The sequence below is a fragment of the Ascaphus truei genome, chromosome 2, assembly GCF_040206685.1.
Source record: "Ascaphus truei isolate aAscTru1 chromosome 2, aAscTru1.hap1, whole genome shotgun sequence".
Classification (NCBI taxonomy): Eukaryota; Metazoa; Chordata; class Amphibia; order Anura; family Ascaphidae; genus Ascaphus; species Ascaphus truei.
Genome location: NC_134484.1, coordinates 189,352,972 through 189,379,960, shown reverse-complemented (window position 1 = coordinate 189,379,960; position 26,989 = coordinate 189,352,972). Strand labels below are relative to the sequence as shown.

The 26,989-nt window shown below is 46.0% G+C and overlaps 1 protein-coding gene across 1 annotated transcript in view; it reads left to right on the top strand.

The window, feature by feature from the left end:
• The window catches only part of SYCP2L (synaptonemal complex protein 2 like), a 112,941-nt gene that overhangs the window by 27,523 nt on the left and 58,429 nt on the right, over window positions 1-26,989 (top strand). The window contains exons 16-19 of the mRNA XM_075588544.1: window positions 16,704-16,753; window positions 21,310-21,475; window positions 22,992-23,061; window positions 23,172-23,256. Coding sequence (XP_075444659.1) covers window positions 16,704-16,753; window positions 21,310-21,475; window positions 22,992-23,061; window positions 23,172-23,256 — 371 coding nt within the window. The remainder of the gene's footprint in view (window positions 1-16,703; window positions 16,754-21,309; window positions 21,476-22,991; window positions 23,062-23,171; window positions 23,257-26,989) is intronic.

Sequence of the window (26,989 nt, the reverse complement as noted above, 5' to 3'; positions counted from 1 at the left end):
GTATGGCGACATCCCCAAGGACATTTACAAAGGTTCTAGCCCCTATAGTGGCATAAATGAGAGAAAGAGGGGTAGAAATATACCCATACCTGGACGACATCCTGGTAAAATCAAAAAGTCTGGAGAAACTCCAACAAGACCAGAAGATGGTAATAACCTTCCTGGAACAGCATGGTTGGTTAATAAACAGAGACAAGAGCCATCTCATGCCCACTCATCTGTTAAGATTTCTGGGGGTAGGATTCGACACAGCAAAAGGAGAAGTGAGACTACCAGACGCAAAGAGGCAAGAAATAGCCATGCAAACAAAGAAGCTCAGGAAAGCTACCAGGACTTCAGCAGAAGGATGCATGAAGCTCCTAGGGACATTCTCTGCAACATTAAGCGTCACAAAATGAGCAGCACTACATATGAGACCATTACAAAACAATTCCTGCAGCAATGGAACGGGAATCACAAGGGCACAAGACAAAGAATCTTGTTACACCCACACACAAAAAGGAATTAAAGTGGTGGGAAGATACCCGAAACCTGGAAAAAGGACAAACACTACAACCAGTGCACTGGGTAAGAATTACAACAGATGCGAGCAACGCAGGTTGGGGTGCCCAGATGGGAGAAACATTGGTGCAAGGAACCTGGACAGACCAGGAAAAGAATCTTCCATCAAATCTGCTGGAACTTAAAGCAGTACAAAGGGTCCTAGAAGCTTTCCAAGACAATATAAGAGGTGGCTGTATAAAAATAGAATCAGACAACAGGTCAGTTGTCAAGTATATAGCCAAGCAAGGAGGAACCAGAAGCAGAAAGCTGATGAACCTCACAGCAGAAATCCTCTTTTGGGCAGAGCGCCACTTGTCGGGAATTACAGCCATACATATCCCAGGACTAGAAAATGTCACAGCAGACTTTCTAAGTCGGAACATCATACACCCAGGAGAATGGGCATTAGATCCACATGTGTTCATGAACTGGTAGAGCAATGGGGTCAGCCAGACATAGATCTCATGGCGACACACCAGAACCGCAAGGTAAGGAACTACTGTGCCAGACAGTTTCATCCAAGTGCACAAGGTACAGATGCTCTGTTTCAAATGGGACTTCAAGTTGGCATACCTGTTCCCTCCAATTCCCCTAATTCCGAAAACAATCAGGAAAATCAGGGAAGACCAAGCAGAGGTGATATTCATAGCACCATACTGGCCAAGAAGGCTATGGTTCACACACTTGGTAAATATGGCAGTAGATACACCATGGCACATACCAGATCGCAAAGGGCTGATGCGACAGGGGCCAATATGTCATCCGAATGCCAAACAAATGGGCCTGGACGGCATGGCGATTGAGCGGGAAACATTGAGACTGAAGGGTTGTGAAGACAAAACAATCCAGACCCTTTTACAAGCAAGGAAAGTTCCACATCTAAAGTATACCATAGAATTTGGCTTTGCTTTCGCGATTGGTGTGAAAAAGAAAAACAAAATTTCCTTTCACCTAGAGTTGTATCTATAGTGGAGTTCCTGAAAAAAGGATTTGAGAAAGGTCTCAGTCTTAGTGCAGACACCTGTACTTTTAATGAGCTATCAGCCTTGTTGGAAAGAAATCTGGCAATGGAAAGATTGATCATCCGGTTCTTGCAGGCAGTTAAATGATTAAGGCCTCAAATCAAGAACAGGGTACCTACATGGGACTTGTCCCTAGTATTGGATGTACTAACAGCAGCTCCGTTTGAACCTATATAGGAGATAAGCTTAAAATGGTTATCATGGAAAATGGCGTTTTTTATAGCAATCACCTCAGCAAGGAGAGTGGGAGAACTACAGGCTCTATCAGCCAAGGAACCATTCCTAGTCATACATCAAGACAAGGCAGTTCTCAGACCAGTGCAGCAACTCCTGCCAAAGGTTGCATCACAGTTCCATATGAATCAAGAAATTGTGATTCCGTCATTCTGTCCAGAACCAAAGAATAAGAAAGAAGAAAGGTTACACAAATTAGACGGGGTAAGATGTCTAAAAGTGTACATGGAAAGGATGCGAGATATCAGAAAGTCAGACAGACTATTCATCATTCGAGACGGACCGAAGAAAGGTCAAGCAGCATCAAAGACAACAATTTCCCAGTGGATAGTGTCTTGTATTAAAAAGGCTTATGAAAACAAAGGACAAGATAAACCTTTGAACATTAAAGCTCATTCTACAAGGGACATGTCTACTTCATGGGCATTTAAAGCCCAGGCTACACCAGGACAGATATGCAAAGCGGCAGTCTGGTCCTCATTCAATACATTCTTGAAATACTACAGAATAGACGTACGATCATCTGCTGACGCAAGCTTTGGTCGTAGAGTGTTAGAATCTGTAGTGAAATAAGTGTAAAGTGTATTAAAGGTCAAACTGATGAGGCATTAACTGGTGGTGTTTATTCTGATGTATCCCTCCCTAAAATTTTCACTGCTTGGGTATGTCCCAATGGTGCCCACTGCCAGGGTGATCAGGAAAGAAAAAAATTTAAAACAACTTACCGTAATTTTCTTTTCCCGGAACCATGGCAGTGGGCACATAGTTACCCTCCCTGTGTATGTCTAATGCCTATGTGCCCACTGCCATGGTTCCGGGAAAAGAAAATTACGGTAAGTTGTTTTAAATTTTCTTCTTTCATAGTCTCCATCTTGAGTGCACACATCGCTCGGGCGACAGGCGCTTGCGACGCCATGCGCTTCATCGCATAAACAATGCCTAAGTTAGCACTCTTGAGTGTTATCTGTGTGAATCAATGAATTAACCAATGATCCACTGCAAGTACTAGTACTCTAGTAGTATCCAATGCCTGTCCCTCTTGACTCAGATTTTCTTGAATACTGTGCTGCTAAAACAGAAACATGGCCTGCTCTTGCAAGGGTGGTTATGGTGGTGTGGCACGGTTGTCCTCAAATGGATGCATCTGTTTTTATCCTCGTTCTTCTCTTGGGTATGAAATACTGTGAGCCCCAATATTCTGTGTACACTGCCTCTGTCTTGGCCAGTTCTCATATTGGTCTCCAACTCCGGAGTCCAAACCGGTCTTAGTCCCAAAAAACCCTTATTGACCCTGAAAGCCTTCAAAAGCGTTCCCTCCTGACTCTACAGGACGCTCAGTTAGCTGAACTGGTGTCAAATCAATTAAATCATTTTCTCAACATTTCTATCCTTATCGATCTCTAAATCTTTTTTTCCTTTTCCAACTTTAAAGCAGCAATAATACATTACGCCCCCCCCCCCTTATTTTTCTTATTTTTATATGCAATGCCTGTGATAATGTATAATTCTACACCAAGCTGCCAATCATGTTGTGCTTGTTTAGTAAATCTGTAAAAATCACGATAGTGGAGGAGCATGCGCGACGGGAACGGAGATGGAGCTCTGAACTGAGAGCTCCGTAACCCGTCGGCAATAATTAAATAAAAATTGTTCGCAAAACTCAACTTAACAACAGCTAAATAGCGGCACCCAATACAACAACACACACAGCACAAAAGTACATGGAGGCTACCAGGAAAAAATCGAAGCAGAAGGTAGATGTCCGCACTTACTTTGTGGGGGCTAAAAAGCCTAGGGAGACAGACAGCATGGCGGCATCGGACTCAGACTCCGCACCGGAGCTAGATGTAGCGACGGACGACCCGACAGGCGCTATGAAGAGGGAGATAGCACAGCTCCTTTCCGACCTCAAAACCTTTTTCAGAGGGGAAGTGGAACACATGCGGAAAGATATATTAAGCATCGGGACCTGCACGAATGACCTGGAGGAGAAAATGGAGGAGTCCACCAGATGTCAAAAAGAGACAGACTCCAGGGTCACCAACCTTGAACGGAAGGTGGCTGAACTGGAAGAACGCCACGAAGATAGCGAAAACCGCGACAGGAGAAACAACCTCAGGGTTAGGGGGATCCCTGAAGAGATCGAAGACCCTGAAGCAATGCTCAACAGATGGATGACCTCCATAATGCCGGGAAAGACAGAGGCGGAGCTGGTTATGGACCGGTGCCACCGGGCACTGAGGGCCCATCCACTGCCTAATAACCCACCCAGGGATGTAATCTTGCGCCTACACCACTTCACCACCAAAGCAGAAATCTGCAAAATCACCAGGGCCACCCCTACAGTGAAATTTGAGGGAGTGGAGATGGCCATCTACCAGGACATTTCCCCGATCACACTAACCAGACGCCAGGCCCTCCAACCTGTCACCAGAATCTTACGGGATAAAAATGTAAGATATAGATGGGCCTTCCCCTTTGCCCTGATTGTGGTGCAGCACGGCCGGTCTCATGTCCTCAAGCACTTGGCAGATGGTCCGGAGTTCCTAAAAAGATTGGACTTACCGAATACACTGCACCTGGAAGCCCCTGGAGAACGCCCTTCACGACAGAATAAGAAAAAGTGGGATCCCCAGCCGGCCATCGCCAGGATAAACCAAGACCCTCAAGACCTGCCTGAAGACTGAGTCCCATGCCTGCTTTCTAGTTCCAGCAGAACTAGTAGTTACTGTTCTTGTCCCTGTTATACTAAAAAATAAAGAGACTATCGCCCTCACTGAAAGTTGCCTGATGACTGCATGCTCCTGTGCCACTCCCCATCCCCCTCCCGATGGTTCGGGACCAAGCGGTCAAGTCCCTGCTGAAAAATAGGAGAAGACCGAGGAAAAAAGGAAAAAGGGAAAGAAAATCTTAATACTCACCAAAATGGCGTCCTGGCAAGATCCGCGGGACAAGCTATAGAAGAAGCGCCAAAAGAGAATGGCGGACGCAGTTTGAGCGCGAAACCTGGGAGCTCCGATCAGCTCCACCCCTGGGACACACCACCTTCCTCGGCTGCTCGCAGGCGGTTATGCGCACTGGACCCGGATGACGTCAGGGGGCAGTCCTTCGCAGAACCCCGTCGCAGGGGAAATGACATCTGCGGCGGCGCCTGCAAAGCAGGAAGGAGACCGGCGTCGTGAGACGGAGAGTCAGTGGAGGCAGCCGAAGGACCCGCTAAAGAGGAGGGGGGGACTCCTCAGGGGGGTGCGCGAATTCCCCCGCTGGGGAGCAGGGCGGAGAGTATAGGAGTAGTAGGAGTAAAAAGTTTACTATAGTTTAAAGTGTAGCCAGTCGGTTATAGACCCTAGAAGTCGGACGGCTGCAACAATTGACAATTGAAGATAGATTTTAGTTAACTGACTACATAGTTGAGTTTTTATCAGATGTTTATAAATATAGCTATAACAAGATAAAGTTAGCACTGCCGGCGGGGGGGGGGGGGGCAGGTGATTGCCCTTATCCCCACCTGTTGGCATGTGCCCCAGGGGCTGGACTGCGGCCTTAAGACACAGCCCGGTCAAAGACCTGGGAATCCGTGATCTGGAAGATATCCCGCAATCACGGACAAAAAAATGGGAGCATCCAGAGTACTGGCGGTTTTCCCAGGCAGTAAACCATAGGTCAGTTAGGGCCAAGTTGGTTTTCTTTGTCCTTGTTACAAGGCTTTATGTTCCCTGTCATTTCCCTATGTGTTTTCCCTCCCCTTCCCCAGGTTTCCCAAAAGGAGGTTTCATGACGTCAAGAGATCAGCAACACCACTACTGGCATCCACAGAAAATCCAAGGCACGGGTAGGAGGCAAACGCACTGCACCCACAAAGACTCACTACACACACAAACATGGCTCTGAAGTTCCTATCACAAAATGTTAAGGGTTTCAATTCCCCTCAAAAACGTAGAATCGCCTTTGCAGAATTCAAGCGTAGGAAAACAGATGTTCTCTTTCTTCAGGAGACGCATTACTGCTCTAACAAAAACCCAGGGTTTATAGACAAAAATTTTAGGAGGTTCTATCTCGCCTCAGCCAAAGAAAAGAAAAAAGGGGTTGCCATTTTACTCCATAACAAAGTCCCGTTTGAGCTGGAAAAAATAAAACGTGATCCAGGAGGTAGATATATAATACTAGTGGGCCTACTACAGCAATGTAGAGTAACTTTGGCATGCGTATATGCCCCATGTGAAAAAGATTCTCAGTTCTTTGAAGAATTTTTTCTTAAACTCCAACTATGGGCAGTGGGGAACATAATATTAGCGGGAGACTTCAATAAGGTTCTAGATCCGCGAATGGACAGATCTCCGAGACAGGAAAAAGCGAGACAAACAGGGGCCACAGCTCTCGTAGAGGGGATGAGACGAGGATGTCTTATAGACATTTGGCGGGAACAGCACCCGGGCGTGCGTACCTATACATTTTATTCACACCCACACGACAACTATAGTAGACTAGACCACTTCTTTGTATCGAGCAGAATGGTCCCACAAATCACCGACACTCTAATCCATGACATCTCATGGTCGAACCACGCATCAATCGAGCTACAATGCACTCAAATTAGGCCGGTCAGCCCGGGGGCAAATTGGAAATTAAACGAGTCCCTGATTAAGATCCCTGAATTAGCCCAGACAGTTAAAGACGAGATTAGGCAATTCTTTGCCACGAATACAGGCACAGTGGAGTCTCACATAACACTATGGGAGGCTCATAAGGCCACGATGCGAGGAACGCTGATTAGTCTCGCAGCAAGACGGAAAAAACAGAGGGAAACAAAATTGACACAACTATATAAGAGGTTACATGAGCTCTCTATACTACAAAGCCGATCAGGTAGAGGGGACATTCTTAAGGAGTTGAAGGATGTAAGGATAGAACTTAACCTCCTCCTCACATCCCAGGCCGAGAGAGACCTGAGTTGGACCAAGAGGAAATTCTTTGAGAAAGCCAGCAAGCCGGACACTATGCTAGCTAACAGGATCAGGAATAGGCAACCAAGTTATAATATACAGGCCATTAAAACTAAAACGGGGGAAATATCCTCCAACCCTAAACGCATAGTGGAAGAATTTAGGCTTTTATATGAACAGCTCTATAATGGGGAGAAGGTAACACACAACCCAAAAACGAACAAATTATTACAGACCTTCTTAAAGGAGGCAGCCCTACCTAGGCTGAACAGACTGGAGCGCGAGGTAATTCAGACTGATTTCACTCTGGAGGAACTGACCGCGGTCATCAAGAGTCTAAAACCCTCTAAGGCCCCAGGACCTGACGGGTTTTCTAATTTATATTATAAAAAATTTATCGGGGTTCTAGCACCGCACATGCTCAAGTTATTTAACGGAGTCTTGGCGGGGGAAAAGATGCTCCAGGCGTCGATATCTATAATTCATAAGAAGGACAAAGATCCCACAAACTGTCAAAGCTAAAGGCCGATATCCTTAATCAATTCAGACGTTAAGATATACTCCAAATTATTGGCCACCAGATTGAGCGCGATCCTGCCAAAGCTTATCCACCCGGACCAGGTTGGCTTTATTAGAGATAGACAAGCGGCCGACAATACTAGAAGGATAATAGATATCATTAATTACATTAATGCCAACGGGGTCCGAGGTATAGTGCTAAGTTTAGACGTGGAGAAGGCCTTCGACAGGATTGACTGTCCATACATGGAGTCCACGCTTGGAGCATTTGGGTTTGGAGGTAAAATTCTAGGGGCAATAAAAGCATTATATACAACTCCGACCGCCAGGGTGGTCCACCAGGGTTTCCCATCAGAGTTGTTTAAAATCAAAAGCGGGACCAGACAGGGCTGCCCACTCTCACCCTTGTTGTTCGCCCTATGCGTGGAACCGTTAGCGGCACACATACGTCGCAGTCCCGATATTTCGGGAATACAAATCCACTCCCAAGAGCATAAAATCGCTCTATATGCAGATTACATCATTTTGTCTCTGACAAAACCGCTTACCTCGCTGCCCAATCTGTTTGCTCTACTGGAAAAATTTAGTAGAATCTCCGGTTTTAAGATAAATCAATCTAAATCGGAGGCACTAAATCTAAATATCCCAAGAGAAACAGAGAAACTACTGGAAATTAACTTCCAGTTTAAATGGCAGTCCAAAGCTATAAAATATTTATGGATCTATCTCACCAAACGTAGCTCCAATCTATATCAAGAGAATTACCCGAGATTATTAAGAGCCCTCATGAAGGAACTAAAGGATTGGTCTGCATACAGAATATCCTGGATTGGCAGAATCTATTGTGTGAAAATGAACCTCTTCCCTAGGATACTATACCTGTTCCAAACTCTTCCGATACCCGTAGTGAGATCAGACATTAAAGAATTGCAGAACGCAGTTACAAGATTCATTGGGAAAAAAAAAAAAAAAACCGCGGGTAAAAATGTCAATTATGCAAAGACCTAGGGAAACTGGGGGCTTAGCAGTACCGAGCTTGATGGCATATTATAAAGCGGCACAACTATGCCAAATTACACAGTGGCATGGGGATCCGGAGCAGATGCGGTGGGTGGCACTGGAGAGGGAGGTGTGCGCCCCGCTAGAGCTTAAGGACCTAATTTGGTATCCTAAATCTAGATTAAAAGATTTGAGAGATCCGCTGACCTCGGTGCTTAACTCGCTCTCGGTCTGGGATGCGACTAAAAATAATCACTCATTAACCTCAAAACATACTCTGACTCCCCTGTACGGAAATCCAGACTTTGCTCCAGGGCTGATTGATAAGAACTTCATACGTTGGCAGAGATTGGGGTTGCGAAGACTAAAAGACCTGGAGGGGCGAGACACGATTAAACCATTTGATCTAATTCAGTCAGAAACGGACCTACCCAACACAGAATTTCTTAGATACCTCCAGGTCCGGGCATTCTATACCAAACACTCGAATAGACCGCCGCTAACCAATTTTGAGAAGCTCTGTGATCGGGGAACCGATACACGGGGACTCATATCTGCTCTTTACAGAGGGGTGGTAAGGGTGGACATTGACAGCTCACATAAGACCAGGTTCATGGCACAATGGGAGACTGACCTGACAGGACCGTTAGACGATGACTGGACAGCAATCTTTAAAGCTGCGGCCAGTAGCTCGATTTGTACGACATTGAAGGAGAACTCATATAAGGTATTAATGAGGTGGTATCTCACCCCAGTTAGATTGGCAAAATTCGTTGCGGGAGCTTCCCCGCTCTGTCCCAGACAGTGCGGGGAACGGGGAGATCTGGTGCACATGATGTGGTCTTGTCCACGACTCATACCTGTCTGGACACAAATCAGAGATTGGCTAGAGAGGATATTTTTGGGCCTCAAAATTCAACTAGACCCGTGAGTGTTCCTATTAGGTAAGCCCACAAATGAGGTCTCTAGATCAGGAAACAAATTAATAGCACATTTTGCCACGGCAATGAGGTGCGAGACCGCAGCACTGTGGAACCAGAATGCAATTCCATCAATAGATAAAATCCGGAACAGAATTTGGTTTGCTTGCCAGATGGAGAAGTTGACAAGTCTGGTCAACGACACTGGCTCAAATTTCCAAAAAGTCTGGTCGCTATGGTTGGCGCAGACGGATATCCCAGGGATGAGCAACGCCCCCGTCTGGCTTTGATAGAAACAGATGGGTTCTCCTTCAAGGACGGACCAAAAACGCAGGAGGTATGACGCCAAAACTAAGCTTAAAGCAGGTCAAGGTAACCTATACGCCCCCCCTGACACCAAGACAGGAGCAGTACAGTCACAGATAGATCTGAACCTACAGTGCCGGCATAAGACCAGTGAAGAACAAGAATAAAGTTACCTCCTTTACACCACCTTCCCATTCCCCCCCCGTCCCCCCAGCATCCCTCCCCTCCCCACTACCCCAATCCTATCTTGTCTACCCCCCCCACGTTTGTCTAGTTGTTGTCTGTCCAACAATCTATTAAATGGTACCAATATGATACTTGTATGTAATACCCTTGAAAAACCAATAAAAGAAAGTTATAAAAAAAAAAATCCCGATAGTGCCTAACATGGCCGCTTTAGTCATTTTAACTCTGCTGGGAACATTGCAACACTTTTTCTGTTTGGGATAATTTGTTGCAAATATCTTGCACTAGATGCTTGTGAGGTGGGTTAAACCTGCTATAGAAAGAAATCAAAGGATGCTTTAAAACTCATTAAAAATGTTTAACGATAAAAAAATGCAATCAGTACTATCTAATACAACAGAACTGATTTTAGTTAAAAAAAAAAAAAAAAAAAAAAAAACCACCTAAGATTTCGCATGTTTTGCAGCTTTAAGGCCTCGTTCAGGGTGGCAGAGACAGGAGGTGTAGGGCTAGGGTGACCAGATTTTTAAAATGAAAAACCGGGACACTTAAAAAAATTATTAATAAAACAATGAACGTCACGCCCCCCCGTTGCCATGACAACGAGACACCAACGTCAGGCGACATGTTGCCATGACAATGTGGCATCAAGTGATGCCTCGTCACCATAATGCATCCTGTTGTCATGTCAACTTGGAAATCGCTGGAAGTCACTTCAGTTTGATTTTTCCAGTGACCACAGCATGACGTCAGCACTATAAGCGCGGCCTTAGGCTGCGCTTATAGTGCCGGCGACGCGACGTCGCAGCAAAACAAATGTATTGTCGCCATCGCGTGCGCTTATAGTAAGCGCCACGCGACGCTGGCGGCACAAATTTCTGAAGCCAGCCAAATTTGATTTTTCAGAGGCTGTCGCCACATGTAACAGCCTCTAAACCAATCAAAGACCTGGTCGCCCGCGACGTCGCCGGAAAGCGAATTACAACTTTCGCTAGCGGCGACGGGTGACATCTGTCGCGCGCACTATAAGCGCGGCCGTAGGTTAATTTCACACCTCATGTGCCACCTCCATTTCCCACCTTGTACCCATGAATTTCTCTCTCCCCTCCGTCTCACTCACTCTCCCCCCTCCCGCCTCGCATGTATTTATCTCGCCTGTGTCTTACTCCCCCTCTCACTTGCCCCTACCTTACATCAATTACCACACTCTGCTCACACAATCCCCCCACAAAATACATACCAAAAACCCCGCAATACATAATAAAAATACCTGCCCCGCCAATACATATTAAAAAGACCCTCGCCGCCCCAATACATTTTTAAAGACCTCCACCCCCCATACATATTTTAAAAAAATTGGGCCGCACAGATAAAATCATCATCATCATATACCCACCCCCCGCATCTCCCATCTCTCTCTCTCTCCCGCCCAGCATCTCCCATCTATCTCTCCCCCCCTGCATCTCCCATCTCTCTCCCCACCCTGCATCTCCCATGTGTCCCCCTCCCCTGCATCTCCCATGTGTCCCCCTCCCCTGCATCTCCCATGTGTCCCCCTCCCCTGCATCTCCCATGTGTCCCCCTCCCCTGCATCTCCCATGTGTCCCCCCCCGCGTCTCCCATGTGTCCGTCCCCCCGCGTCTCCCATGTGTCTCCCCCCCTGCGTCTCACATGTGTCTCCCCCCCTGCGTCTCACATGTGTCTCCCCCCCTGCGTCTCCCATGTGTCTCCTCCCATGTGTCTCCCCCCTGCGTCTCCCATGTGTCTCCCCCCCTGCGTCTCCCATGTGTCTCCCCCCCTGCGTCTCCCATGTGTCTCCCCCCCCTGCGTCTCCCATGTGTCTCCCCCCCTGCGTCTCCCATGTGTCTCCCCCCCTGCGTCTCCCATGTGTCTCCCCCCTGCGTCTCCCATGTCTCCCCCCCTGCGTCTCCCATGCGTCTCCCCCCCTGCGTCTCCCATGCGTCTCCCCCCCTGCGTCTCCCCCCCTGCGTCTCCCCCCCTGCGTCTCCCCCATATGCCTACCTCAGGCGGCTGGGGTTCGGCGGAGGTGGCTGCGGAGGCGGGTTCAGGTAGGAGGCGGCAAGCTCTGGCACGCGCTCACTAACAGTAGGCACCGGAGGTGCCGCACTGCTAGCGAGCGGCTGGGGTGCCGGTCCGGTGGGAGGAAGAGCCGGGGACCGGGGGGGGGAGAGCTGGGGACCGGGGGGGGGGGGGGAGAGCTGGGGACCGGGGGGGGGGGGGGAGAGAGCCGGGGGGGGGGGAGACCCGGGGACGGGGGGGGGGGGGGAGAGACCCGGGGACGGGGGGGGGGAGAGACCCGGGGGGGGGGGGGGAGAGCCAGGGACCGGGGGGGGGAGGGTGGGAGAGCCGGGGAGGGCGGGAGAGCCAGGGACCGGGGGGGGGGGGGAGAGCCAGGGACTGGGGTGGAGGGCCGGAGACCGGGGGGGAGGGCCGGAGACCCGGGGACCGGGGGGGAGAGCCGGGGACCGTGGGGGAGGGCCGGAGAGCCGGAGAGCCGGGGGGGAGAGCCGGGGACCAGGAGGGGTGAGGGCCGGAGAGCCGGGGGGGAGAGCTGGAGAGCCAGGACCGGGGGGCAGGGCCGGAGAGCCGGGGACCAGGGGGAGTGCCGGGACCGCAGGGAGAATCGGTGACCGAGGGCCGGAGTGCTGGGGGGAGGAGTTTTGGGGGAGGGAGAGCCGGGGAAGGGCCGAAGGGGCTGGAGTGCCGGGGGTGGGGGGAAGGGAGAGCCGGGGAGAGCGGGCAGACAGACGGTCGCCCCTGCGACTGCTTTTTTGGGCAAAGTCCTGCCCCCGCATCCTCTTACCTTAAGCCAATCCCCTGCGGCCCGGTATTCAAAGCCCCGCCCCCGCATCCTCCATCCAATCCCCTGCTGCCCGGCGGCATTCTAAGTCCCGCCCCCGGCATTCTCCATTCAGTCTCCCCGGCAGCATAAAATATTTACCGCGCCGCATTCTCCTCACCGCCGCTGCCCCGCAATACCGGGACCAGGGACAAAAACTGGGACGACTTAAAACCGGGACAGGACACAAAAAAACGGGACTGTCCCAGTAAAACCGGTACGAATGGTCACCCTATGTAGGGCGCGTGTGCACGCATCAGTCTGCTGGGCGATGTGTGCATATCATCCCCAGCAGACCTTTGCTAGCGTAGTGGAAGCGGGGCTACAGACCTCAGCTTAGGCACGGGTGTTGCACTGTTCAAATCATTTTCAAGAATGATTTGATTGGCTGCCGAAGTACCAGTGACGCTGCTGCAGCTTGAAAAAAACAACTTGCGTTGTTTATGCAAACTGTAGCAAGCGTCAACTCCGTACTTCGGCGACAGGGTAGCTGCTACCCTGACAACCGCTATTTACTTTAAAATACTGTTATTTGTTTTGAACGTGCGCACGCACGTAAGCACATGCACGTGGCGAAGCAGGCACCCTGAACGAGACCTAAATCACCACTGGGCTTTTCCTGGTCCTGAGTGATTCCTGTTGTCCTCATTTGATTTATATGATGTGGGCCAACTACTCTCTTGTGTAAGCAGGTCTGAGAAACTAGGAGTCCCTATTCCTTGGTCCACTTGGCCTTGGCTTCCGAAGGAGGGTACAGGTATTCAAGGATTCGAACTCATTTTAATTTGGGGGGAAACATCATTCGTCAGCAGGGGATTGGTAAACTGAAGTACCTATTTCTGCTCAGGTCTTCTCTTAAACTTGATGTTGGGATTCACTGTGCCTGGTCCCACTGAGCCCTAATGTTCTGTACCCTCTGCCTCAGTCTTGGCCGGTTATTTTATGGGTCTTCTCCACTACGGCGTTCGGACCACTTCTAGATAAAAAAAAACTTTTACTCATTTTGCCCTGAAATCCGTCAAGACCTTTCCCTCCTCACTTTGTGCAGAACTCTCCGCTAGCTGGTCCAGTGCACAAAAAAAATGAAATAATAAAGAAACAACTATATTTTTCTTAACTTTTCGATCTCTAAATATTATTCCTTTTCCCACTTTAAATCACCACCACTGGATGGGAGAGGTAAATGGAAGTACCTGTTTCTGGCCCTGTCTTCATTCAGGTCTGGAATACCAAAACTCTCTGGAATCCTTCTAAATTTAAAATCTAACTCTAATATTTCCTCCCTTTTCTGGCCAATACCATCCTGATGAATGTTTAATTTGATGCTTCTCCATATGAAGAGCATCGATTATTTTCTTATTATGCACAAAGACCTCTGCTAGTTTATGATTAATTATAGTCTAAAGCTGTTAAATTCCAGGCATTATTGAAATCCCTGCCCTCTGGTTACAATTACGGGCATTATCCAATCAGTAATGGCCTGGAATTTTTGTCACTCTGCCAAGTTTTTGAACCAATCGGCTTTCAGTTCTCATTCAGAAAGAGTGAGATCAGCTCTCTGTCAGGGGAGTTGACAGGACAGGAGGTATCAGCAAGGCACTGACTCCTCCCCCACCCTGCTTGCAGAGAGCTCTGCACAGGACAGTGAGGGGAAAGGTTTGTGTGTCTGTTATGTGGAAAGGGGGCCAGCAGAGTTTTTTTTATTGGTGTCTCTGTTGGTGTTTTGTGGTTGTAGAGGGGGCAGCAGTGTCTGTTTTGTTGGTGTGGCTCTGCTGTGTGTTGTGTGTTGTGGGTGGAAGAGGGATGCAGAGTGTTTTTTTGGAGCGTGTCTGCAGTTTGGGTTTACAGGGGTGCTGCCGTACTGTAGGTGTAAAGGGGGCAGCAGTCTGGGGGGTGTCTGCACTGTTTTTTGGGTGTAGAGAGGGGCTGCAGGGTGTTTTGGTGTGTGTGTGTAACACCCCCTGCTGCTGGGGGGGGGGTAATTTGTACATGTACAAGTTGTAATGTCTTTTTGTCTGAAACCGAGGTCCAACCTTCACCCGATAGGATTAAAGTGTCACCTTCCCGGTTGAGTACCTGTGATCTCGGGGTCTTTTCTGCGCAGGTTCAGGCCAAGGCGGTAAGGGAGGTGAAGGTGCAGGAACACAGAAATAGGGAGCCAGGATCTCTTTTGCAACTGAAGAGGTTTATTGGATAGGCAAGCACATACAGCAGTGAGATGTATTACAGACAATATCTGGGTATAGTTGCGCTCATAGGTCACCATACCTCCGTATCGGTACACAGGGTTTCCAGCTGAACAAATCTTCTTAGGGCATTTTCATATTAGACCCTTCCCAGTGATTACTTCTGATCAGGCCTTAGCTTCTAGTCCCACCTCAATTCCACACCTAGCCAGCAGTTTGGTCCACTAACCTACTCTGCAAGAGCGGTTTCCTTTTGGTGTCCTAGTCCCTATCCCCTGCATCCAGACTACTCCTTGCTTACTAGGGAAGGTCTTGCACTCATCTATGGCCCTTGACTGTTCATCCCAGGAGTTGCAGACTCCCAGGCAGTCTGCATGTACCCTGCTCACACACCCCTAGGTGAGGGATGAACTGGCACTTCCCTAGGTGAAGGAACAACTAACTGCCTTTTGCAGAACCCACTTAGACATACAGCAGAAGGGGCCAAACTAGCCCTCCTCCCCTCTGCTTGCAACTCCGCAAGCCCAGAGTTGTGCCTTTAAGTTGCTACACTCAGCAACTGAGGAGATGTGATGTTACCAGCTAACTATTAACCCTACCACTGCCTGCTCTTACCAGGACTTACTGTATGTGCTGGCTGTGGGGGAAAATAGTGAGGATACTTCATGTCTGCAGTTTTGTGGGTTTACAGGGAGCTACAGTGTGTGTTTGTGGATGTAGAGGGGGGCTGTGTAGGAGTGCTGCGTGTGCGTAGAGGGTGGAGGAGGGCTGCTGTGTGTTTTGTGGGTGTATTGGAGGGGGACGTGTGTGTGTGTGTGTGTGTGTGTGTGTACGTACAATTTCCTTTTAATAAACTTGCAGTAAAAGCAAAAGAATGTAGACAATCATGCTGATAAAAATGAATATGACTGTAAATGTCTCTTTTTATGAAAAATGTAAAAAATAAATAAATAAGTTACATTTTAGCCTATAATAGTAATAATCCCCTCAGAACAGGGCATTATTGGCCAGTAATGCCCTTTTTATGGGGATTATTACTTAATTATTTTTATTCTTTTTCCCTTGTCATTTTTTATTTTTATTTTTTTTGACTGATCTGGCTCCTTTTGTCTCATGTCTACTCTGGCGATGTCACTTCCCTGAGTTACAACTATGTCAAACCAATTGACCTGCCCACTGAGCCGCAATGTTGCTTGAATGAGAGGCAGACTGTCTGAGATAAACTAATCCTAAGTAGCTAAGCTTTGTCACTTTCGTTCAATGCGCCGCACATTGATAAACCCTTTGCTGTTGAAGTGGCCAATGTTCCAGACGTCCTTCCCACACAGTGAGGACGTACATACTGTATGCAGGGACTGCAAGAAAGACCTGGGTAACACATTGTGCATTTACTTTACCCCTTGGTACCAGTGTCGCACAGGAGAAGTCCATTTGTTTGCACTGAATGTTGGAAAGGTTCAGAGTCGGGACTCAAATGAGGACCCAATTTTTAAGACTGAAAACAAAAACTAAACCCCCACATCTCCTCATATACTTCATGTGCATCGCTGCTAAAGCTAGGGACGGCAGGGCCACAGGACATGCACCCTTTTTTATTTATTTATTTAATTTTTCCTTCTGATAAAAAATGCTTCATCATTTCATGCACTTTTGCTGTTGACTTCTTTTTACAATCATATTGGTAACTACAGATGCAGCCTTATGGTTGGTCGCACTGCCCTCACGTAATCTGCCACCGCACAGTCTGAGCGCAGGTGTGCTAGCTGAGTGCCAGTAAGGAGACTAATGGCCCATCAGGAGTAACATAGTGTGAGCCCCAGCTTCTGAATGGAACTCCCGCTGTTTGAAGCCTACTGGGCTGCATCAGTCTGTAAGAGCGTGCAGTAAAATTAGACTGAATCAGTCACACTCCCTACGCGCCTCTAACATGCGATTTGGGTTGCTTTTATTTTAATAACACAGTATTGTAGCAGGGGTCTCCGGAGCTGAACCGCATTCATTTCAGCCCCCTGTTTCCCGAGTTACAGGCCCCAGTGTGGGGGGGGGGGGGGCGGTATCTCCGCCATGTTTAAATGTCCTGTGTCACATGACCGGGACATTTAAACAATGCAGAGAAAAAGTGGGGCCTGTAACCTGGGATGCAGGGGGTCCCCCCTGGGGCTGAAATGAATGTGGTTCAGCGCCGGAGCCCCCCTGCTTCAATACTGTTATTAAAATAAAAGCGGCTTGATCTACCTTAGTGGCTACATGCTAAGGCAATGAAGGGGTTAAACCAGAGTACCTGGTTTATTGGGGTAGAGAGGGTGGGTGAAGAGGGTAGTTGCCCCAGTGTGGGTGGTTAGGGCTACCATGAAAGTTGTGCAGGGGGTGGGTGGATTAACCCCTTCATTACCTTAGATGTTGTAACCACTATTTTTTAAACTTGTTTATTAATGACCTTGAGGTTGGCATTGAGAGCAAAGTCTCCATCTTTGCTGATGATACTAAATTGTGTAAGGTGGTAGAATCAGAGACGGATGCAATTTCTCTCTAGAAGGACATGGACAGACTGGAAAGTAATGTCGAGTCGTAATTATTAAGTCTATGAATTGATTGATTTTTTTTTTTAATTCATCAATCGTGTTATTTGATTTTAACAAAGGCTGTGTTATTGTATGGCCTTTGTTTCAAATGAATAATTATCCAATATGTAGGCCAAATTTTGGAGAATTAAAATGTAAAGAAATGCAATTTGGCGTATTGCATATGAATTTGAAACAAAGGCCAATAACAACCTTTAAATCGAAAAATGTGACCAAATGAAAAAATAGTCTTCACATTAATGGTCTGTGATTGGAATCAGGCCATTATTAACGCAGCCTTATCTTGAATGGTAATAATGACTAATGTACCACAAACGTCATTTAAATAACTTTTTGAAACCTGGTTAACTGTAATTTGTAAAACTACTGTGATTTTTAAATCTGATCTATTTTGGAGGGTTTTTTTTCAGTATATATATATTTTTTTGTATGTTTTTTTGTATTTTTTTGTAATTTTACAAAAAATACAATTAAAATGTAGAATATTTTTTTTTTTTTTTAAACATCTAAATAACAAACTAAGAAAAAAAGAACGGTGGAAGGGTGGGCTCAGTAACAGCAACACTGTAGAAGAGCAATAGCAGTAGTGTTCAAAATGTCAGAGAAACAAGGCCATGTAGGAAGCAGCAGAACATGTGGCATGTGGATTTCACTAGTTTGAAAAAGACATAGAAGACCTCACCTCTGATGATGGTGTTGGATGCTACACTATCATAAAAAAAATCGATAATGGTGCACCACAACACAACCCCTAACTTAAAAAAAAGGCTGAGATACAACCAGTCATAAGCTAGTACACATCAGTGTATTTACGGTCACAATAATTTCCTCTTCTGTATAGTGACACACCCTGCGGAAAAGGATGAGGTTAAGGAGTGGCGGTAAGAATAAGTAGGCCCGAGGAATCTGTTTTTTATTCTAAATTAAGATTGAGCCAATTATTTTTAAGGTGAGGGCCACATAGTACAAACACAACAAAAGTGAGCGGGTCATTAGTTAGACTCTATTAGTTATTCAACCACAACCGCTCCAAACTGGTTGGTGCAGCCTCAAATGCTCGTTGACTGCCCTTGTCCGTGTCTCATCAACTACCTCACTTCTACAAACGTGCCCATAGTGCAGGGATTGCACCTTTTTGTAGAATACCACGCGAAAGATCGCAATCTCTGTTCTATGGCACTGGACCCTGTCACACTCTGAAGTCTACTAAGTCTCGCTCTCACTCTCTGGCTCCCATTGTCTCTGAGTGGGTGGTAGATGTGAGGGAGGAGGTTCCACAGACTGGGAGGTGGGCAGAGAAGCGACAGGCACTTCTCGCTGCAGGGGTGCATTGTGTAGCCCACCAGGCCATGATGTGCCGTCTGAGTGGGTGACGGCTTATCATGGAAGAGCCATCACCCCTCTCGAGACAGGTCTGGAGAGATGCGATGCAGAGGGTCGATGATGCAACATTTAACAAAGGTCACATTGTTTATTCCGCAAATGTTGCATGAGACAACTCAATCCCAGGCATGCTCCACTCTTTCCCAATGCTCCTATCCATCACTGCACCACAAAGCACACAGTGGACCACATCAGAGAAGCTTACGGTGCCAAAGCTGAGCAACTGGAAGTATGTCCACACCATACTTGTGGCTCCACTGGGCAGGCCACTGCGCCCCTGTAATGGCTGGGAGTACATCTAGGGAAGTAGTTTGGAATGCCAGGAGGTGACTATGGGCACATCTGCGTTCCTCCACCTCACCTTCTCCAGGGCACTGGAGCCATCACCACCACCAATGTCACCCTCGGCTTCTCCATGTCCCACTGGGGCACTCCCTGCACCATGCGGGCTTACAGCAGTTATGACATCCTGACTGCTTGAAGGGCTTCATGCTTCTCTACCCACTCCTTCCTGCAGTTCCACCTCCTGAACACCCACATAACACCTGATGAAGCTTCCAGTACACAAGCAAGAGCAGCAGAGGCAGATGTAGCCCCGCTTGGCGTAGCTAATTCAGGTGGTGCAGCTAAAACCGGAACCAGGGACCCAGATTTAGAACCTCTCATGGGCATGGTGATGACACACAACAGGCTAGAACTGGGCCCTGCTCCGGCAACTTTGACACCAGACTGACCTACTTGTGCACGCAACATGTGCCTGCATCTGCTTGTGCACCTGTGCACTGGAAGCATCAACAGTCTCTCCGGATACAGAGAGAATCAATCAAATAAGGTAAATGATGAGGAATTAGCTGGTGACACAGACTATATCTGAGCATCAAACGAACAGGCAAAATGTCCCCCAAATCCTCGCTTCTACCTGCTTCCTCTATAACAGGGATACTCACCAACACAACCTGTTCCTTGACACAGGCTGAACAGCCGGTTCCTGAAGTACGCTCACAACCGGGTTTGAAGCCGCCAAAGTACTACAGCTACTCCGGTACCTGGTACCAGCAGAAAAATTTCCTGGTATGTCAACCAATACTGAGGCTCATATGCCTGCACTGCCAACTGAGCCTGACAAAGTTGACCTCTGTCTCCTAGAACGGCATGATCCCCCTCCTGTCCTGGCTGCCCCAACTCATAATATACCACACCACAAATACCTCACCAAAATCGGTGTGCAGGCAAGATGTGGGAGTAGCATTTTATACCTTCGGTATCAAACCTGATACCCTCGCTGGCGGGTTTTTTTTAAATGGTATAGCGGATTTTTTTTATTTTTTTTTTTTTTTTTTTTTTTTTTACATTTATCTATAGATCAGTCTGCTGTTGAATTTGAAATAAACATGGTCCATGGACTGGTTTTACGTTTAATCCGACATTGGATCATTTAAAATCTGAGTAACCGAGCTTTATGGACAGATTTTTAATCTGCGCGGATTAAAAGTGGTACAATCCGAAATCTGATTTTAACGTGTGCATCGAATTTTGGATGAAATACCTGAGAAATTGCACACAAAGTAAAGTTAGTTTAATAGTTAAGTGTGAAATACAATGTAAATAAACAATTGATAAGCTTTCCCCGATCAACAATAACTAGTAAAAGAGAAAAACCACATGGTGTAGTATGTTTTGACATATCCATGGCTCATTGATATACCAAAACCTACTATAACGTTTGTGGTTTATCGTCTTTCCCTAGCTTTTTGCTATCGAATCATCTTTGGACGATATATAGATAATGTTTTCCATACCAACAGGTGTGTGTATGTATGTATGTTTGTATGTACACATCTTAAACTTGTTTGTTTAAATAAAATAAAACCTGTTAGAAAATTCAGTGTCTCAAATAGTACGGGATTTGACTTTTGTTATAGACTTGTCTGATATCACCAGTTTGTTTGTTTAAATTTCTAAAATGATCTGTTTATTTTTGGTATTTGTTTTAAATATATATATATATTAGATGTTCAGTGCTCAGCCAGCAGTGAAAGAAGATTCAAGACTAACAGACGTTGAAGGAAGTCAACTATCAAATGCTGGTATGTGTCTTTAAATATGTTCTATCACACCCCTCATGTGGGGTTGGGCACTTGCAAGTAGTAATGTGTACAGTGCATTTCAGAAGTGCAAAGAACCATTTGGGTTTGCATTGGTGGATTATTATAACACGACTGGATGCTGTGCACACTGGTCTTCAGGCCTCCTGCCCCATTCCACTTATGGCCTATTGTGTCTTATTTATTAACATCAGCCATCCACAGTCAAGTTGTACTGTAGTTTGCACTTCTGTCAGGACGTATCAATATGCTACAAGAACTCTGTGTTTTTGATCATAGATCTGTCTTTTGCTCTTACAATGCATTTAGTGTGTTATGCTGTTTTAAAATGAAATTACATATCAACATAAACTATTTTGGACAAAAAGCTTTAAATTATAAATGCTGGGCTGATTCACAATTTGGAAATATCCAAAATTGTAGTAAATGATGCAATGCGTTTTTGTCTTCTATGGATTCCGGACTCCAGGTTAGTCATTACAGTTTATTTTCCTGAACTTTTAGAACATTTATTGGTGTAGTGGGTTTATTTTGTTTTACACTATCCCTTCCTTTTTTTTCCCCCACCCAGTACTAACTACTGATACGACTTTCAAACAATGGAAGAGTGATCAAGCGAACATGAGTAAAGCGGAGTCTGCATCTGACATTCTGGGTTCTCAGATCAGTGAGCAGTCTTCAACAGCAGTGAGCCCATGTACCCCAAGTCACAATTTATGTATTGCTAGCACCATTGGTCTCAAAACATTTTGGGTAAAGCGCACAGGGTGTCGATCAGCTGTCAAATGCATCATCTTAATTGTGGTTTACTCTTTTGGTCTTTAAGAGAAAAAAACGATCACCATATTTTAATTTAAAAAGCAAATTGCTCTAGAAGAGGGGCGCGCAAACGTCTGTTGCCCCGCACATCCACTTCCCTGGTGCTCGTGCTCCTCTTACCTTCCTGTCGCCGTCAGTGGGGTGACCTGACGTGACAGGTTTCAACGCGGGGTCATGTGATGTCACATGACCCCGCGACGTCATTTGACGCCACGTTGCTATGACAATGCGTCATCTGAAGCCAGCTGAACCTCTGTAATTTCAGTTTTCATTTTAATGCCTTGGGGAAGAACGCAAGGCCTCTGCAACCGCCGCGCCCCCCAAGAAAATCCTGTGACCCCCTCCCCCCCCCCCCCACAGTGTGCGCATCCATGCTCTAGAATGCCAAATGGTAAAAGTAACCTTTACCCCACCCCCTGCTTCATAACATTTAAAAAAAAAAATGTATGTATAATCAAAAACTAATAGACTATACCGTTCTGTGGCTAACACAATGCTTTTATTGTGCAAGCTTTCGAGATGCACTGATCTCCTCTTCCGGCGGTGATATATATCTATATCTATTACCCAAAGACTTAAACCTGCCATTTGTAGCTCTGTGAACGCTTGGGTTCTTAAAGTGTTTACCCATATACCTGTATGTGCCAGTGTTTCTGGTCCATTTTGGGAAATCAATATGGCTTCTATTTAAAAAAAAAAAAAAAAAAAAAAAGACTTGCGCTCATATGTGGTCTGTGATAGAATTAGTGAATTGTGAATAAAATATACAATACAACCTTGATGGGTGAGGTTTTGTGCTGCTGGTCAGTGGGAATGGCTCAAACACCAGGCTACATGGAAACAAAAAAAGAACAGCGCAAAAAAACCATTGTGTAGTATAATAAAATAATTATTTATAGTGTAAGGGTGAGTATTGCACGTACATCAACAAAAAGGGTTAATAGCATGACATGTTAGGGACATGTTACCACTCGGCAGGCACAGCAGGATACGTCCTCCACCCCATTCTGAGGGAGGACGTCCAGTAACCGGTGTCTGTATCCTGCTGTGCCTGCCGAGTGGTAACATGTCCCTAACATGTCATGCTATTAACCCTTTTTGTTGATGTACGTGCAATACTCACCCTTACACTATAAATAATTATTCTATTATACTACACAATGGTTTTTTTGTGCTGTTCTTTTTTTGTTTCCATGTGGCTTCTATTTAAGCCTCACTACCACAGGCTGTAAGTATGCACTGCAGGCCCCTCTGGCAGTGAAAGGGTTAATGCTGGGTGCGCAAACTTTTTCTCTTAAGTGCCGCCCCCCCCCCCCCCCTGTTTGCAGATCCCTGGCTAATGTAACCTTCTCTACTGACTTAACATTTTTTCACTTTTCTTAAGAAAATAAGTTCTGGGACAGCGTCAACCAATAAGAGCGTGATTACAACTGATTCTCAAGAGGTGTTTATAGGTCAGTATCAACTGTCCATTGAACATTTTTTTCGGATTAGAAATGGCTGGTTTGTTGTGCGTTGTTTTACATAGTGACCCTTCCAATACATAATCTTGTTCTGTCACTAGACGCTGTTCCACTGGCCGCTGTTATTACCATCACAGAAGAGCACAAACCTGCAACTTTCACACCAGTTGAGCAAGATATACCCAGGTGAGCAGATGAGCAAACATCAACTTTATCCCCGCAAGTAACAGAAGGGAACATCTGTGAGTGCCAGAGAGGCACGTGACACACATTTAAACTGTAAGGTGGAAATAAGCAATGAGTGCATATTGAGCCATGCCTTATCTTTATCTGTTTTCTATTATATATGTTCTTTCCTTCTGAACTGTTCACCAAATCTATCCCTCCCTTTTACTGCCCTCCTTGCTCACTTTTTTGCTTTTGGCGCGCACACATTTATGCCGGATAAAGACCGCCTGTCGATCTATACTGACCACTTTATTTTATTTTGGGTTCCCAATGCTTCATCCATCGGTTGCATTTCACATGTTTTCTGCCATTGTCCCCTCCTAGAGCAGGGGTAGCCAACTCCAGTGATGAAGAGCCACCAACAGGCAGGTATTGGGGATATCCCTGCTTCAGCACAGGTGGCTGTCATTTTGACTGGGCCACTAATGCTGAAGCAGGGTTATCCTTAGAACCTGACCTGTTGGTGGCCATTGGGGACTGGAGTTGGCCACCCCTGATTTTAGAGGATGCTCCTTTTGACAAGCCCCTATGAGGAAAAGTTAAGCAATGTCACCAAGTATTCCACCTTGTGTTGCTATACCTTAAATGGTTTTGTACATCTTGTAGTGGAATCCTATTGTGGGTGTTGGTGTTGGTGTTTGTTAATCTTTCAGATAAATGTCACTGAGGCATAGGTGAGAGACGGGTCACTTGTAAACAGAACCTGTTCAACAGTTGTATATACATAAGGATAGCCAGAAGAGGGAGTACACGTCTCCCATAGTGGAAAAACATTTAATCCATCAATATAAAAAGACCGGCAAGGTTTGCACAATAAAAACTTCTTAACACTTCTACTTGGGAGTGTAGAGCTCCTCAGAGTGCTGCCCACATCCCAGTCCACTAGCCAGCAGACCTCGTTCTAGGGGTAGCTCTGCTGACATTACGTCTGACACCGGACAGACACAGTCTTACTGTGTTTTGAGACGCCCGTCACTTCTTCAGGGGTATCATGTCCATATGTGAGGTTTGAGTATTCCTAGTTCTCATCACTGGTGGTTGGAGAGTTGCTAAAGTCTAATTTGCAGCTCCGCCCAATTGCCTCACAACATGCAATAAACCGTGCGCTATATCATCAAGTAGTATTTGTATTTATAGACACAATTAAAATAAATAGGGAGGGGGGGAGTGAGGTGGGTAGTTTATAGATACCTGCCATTACTCTGCACAACAATAAAGAGACACAAAACAAGCTTTATTGACTAATACTTACCTTAGCGCCACTGTTGCCATGACAACGTGTGCCTATTTAACACACCGGCTATCATGGAGGCGGGGCCACCTTGAGAAAGCGTCAGAGCGACGCGAAACAGCTGTTGGTGGAGGACGCACTCCCGTGATGTCGGCACGTGTCAGTGCGGTGTGGAACGCAGCTCCGAGGCGAACGCTGCAAGGGTGAGCTGTATCGAGGCGCCTCACTACCCCCATAGAGACTCCCCCCACCCGGCTAGCTAATGTTCGGTGGTGTTCATTAATACACCACGCCGGGTGGAAGTCTCCCATTTATATGTGAATTGAACTTGACACGGAGTGTCCTGCGTGCATTACAATGTTGGGTTTCTGACAAACAGAGACCACCTATGATGATATCGCAATGCAGACTTACTGAGTGTATATTTATTTACATTGTACACACTTACTCACAGAGGGGGAACTGAGCTATCTATACCTTTAAAATCAGGCTCTAAAAACGCTATAACCCACCTGACACAGCATTAGAAACGCAATATATTTTTTCTCTCCCTATCCGGTTAACTAAATGTTCGGTGGTGTTCATAAATACATCACACCGGATGGGAGCTGTGTACAGTACTTTGGACCTACATTAAGTGGGCCGTCTAAACTAGGGCACACTCATAGAGGTTCCACTTATTTATACATATATCATCTAGTGAGTCCCATAGTAGACCTTAGGGTAGACTCCTAATACTTGACCAAGAGTGCTACCCAACATTAACCCCCTCCTCACCCGGTTAACTACATGTCCGGTGGTGTTCATTAATACACCACACCGGGTGGGAGGTGTATAGAGTACTTTGGAGTTACACTGAGTGTATTTGGAAATCCAGCCCAGACCTCTATATCAACCCACTCTATACTACGCCACAATGTGGGTTCAGTGATCAACCCTGTTGCACTTAGAAATAGAAACTGCATATATATTTGTTTGCTAACGATACTGTGCCGTTTCCACGGAAGTTCGTGGGAAGTTACTCACTCACCAATATCTACTTATGTGAGAACTCCCAAATAGGCTAAGGCACTATATTTCTGATAGAGACTGTGAATGTGTTATTATGAAATCTCTTGTACATATTATGTATTTGGCCTTTAGCCTTTCCTTAGCTACATAGTAGCCTTTTAACCTTACGTTATACATTTATGCGTCGTTTCTAGGGACCTTTATATTTTTATTGATTCATATTCACTGGGGTACCCAGTTGGATGTATTGATCTGTATACATACTTAGTATGTGAGTGTTGTGACATTGTACATCCATCACTCACTAGATGTTTTCCACGAGTACCCCCTTTGAATCAATTCTCATCCAGTGTAGGTATATATTTATGTGTCTTATCCGGTACATCTCTGATAGGACAATAATCATCTACACCTCTATACCTCACTGAGGCATAAGCTAAATATCCATCCTGCATATGCCAGTCCATTTGGATTCCCTAGATTTACATGGCAACCAGCCTAGTATATAGGACTGGGAGCTAGCTATTCAATTCGGTTTTAAGTGTTTTGTGTCCACTGTTACCCTAACTATTTATTAAAGGTTTATTTATCCATACCCTTTATCACCTCACGAGTGCTTGTTCTAAAAGGGTCCTCCGTCTTGCCTATGCAAGTACTTTATATGTTATATAGACACAATTAGTTACAAATACATGTCAGAAAGTGCACGAAAGAGAGACACACTGAATTATAGATGTAAGTAACGCAACCAAAATAAGATCTAGAAATAAGAGCGCAAGCAGAGGGATTTCCGATAGTGTAATAAGTAAAGTCAATATTGGACTGGTAAAGGTAAAATGTATGCACTTATAAATTATTGCTAATGGCACGTACTGACAGGCTATCCGTAAGTTGTTGAAGCTCTTGATTTATCCTCCGTCTCCTATTGCACTCCGTTGTTGATGCCGTTGGCACCGGACCTCCAGGCGTCCCAGGGAGTTAATGCTTGATCTATTGTAAGTGCAATACGTAACTGTCTTATCGATCGATTTTAAATGTTCTCCTGCTATGGGTGTTTCTGTGTGTTTCTCTGGCTATCTTTTTGTATGTTGCGAGGAGTAAAAAGCACTCGAGAGCAGCATATATACACATAGCCGCTCTGCATAAGGAGATGTTGTACTTTGAAGAATTGCAACATTGCCTGTTGGAGGATTAACAGATAATAATCCTTTTTATGAGCTTGTTTGTTTGATTGGGCAATGTTCCCACTGGACATTTGTTATTTATATAATTTTTTATTTTTACTCATCTGTTCACTCCTATTTTTTATTGCTATACCTGATATTTATATGGAAACGCTATGTCACACTTTCACTTTTTCACTCTTTGTGGGGCATGAATATTAGTTTACTGCAATTTATGTCTGTTTCCTTAGGCTGAGTCCATGGGGACTGGAGGCGCGCTGAGGCT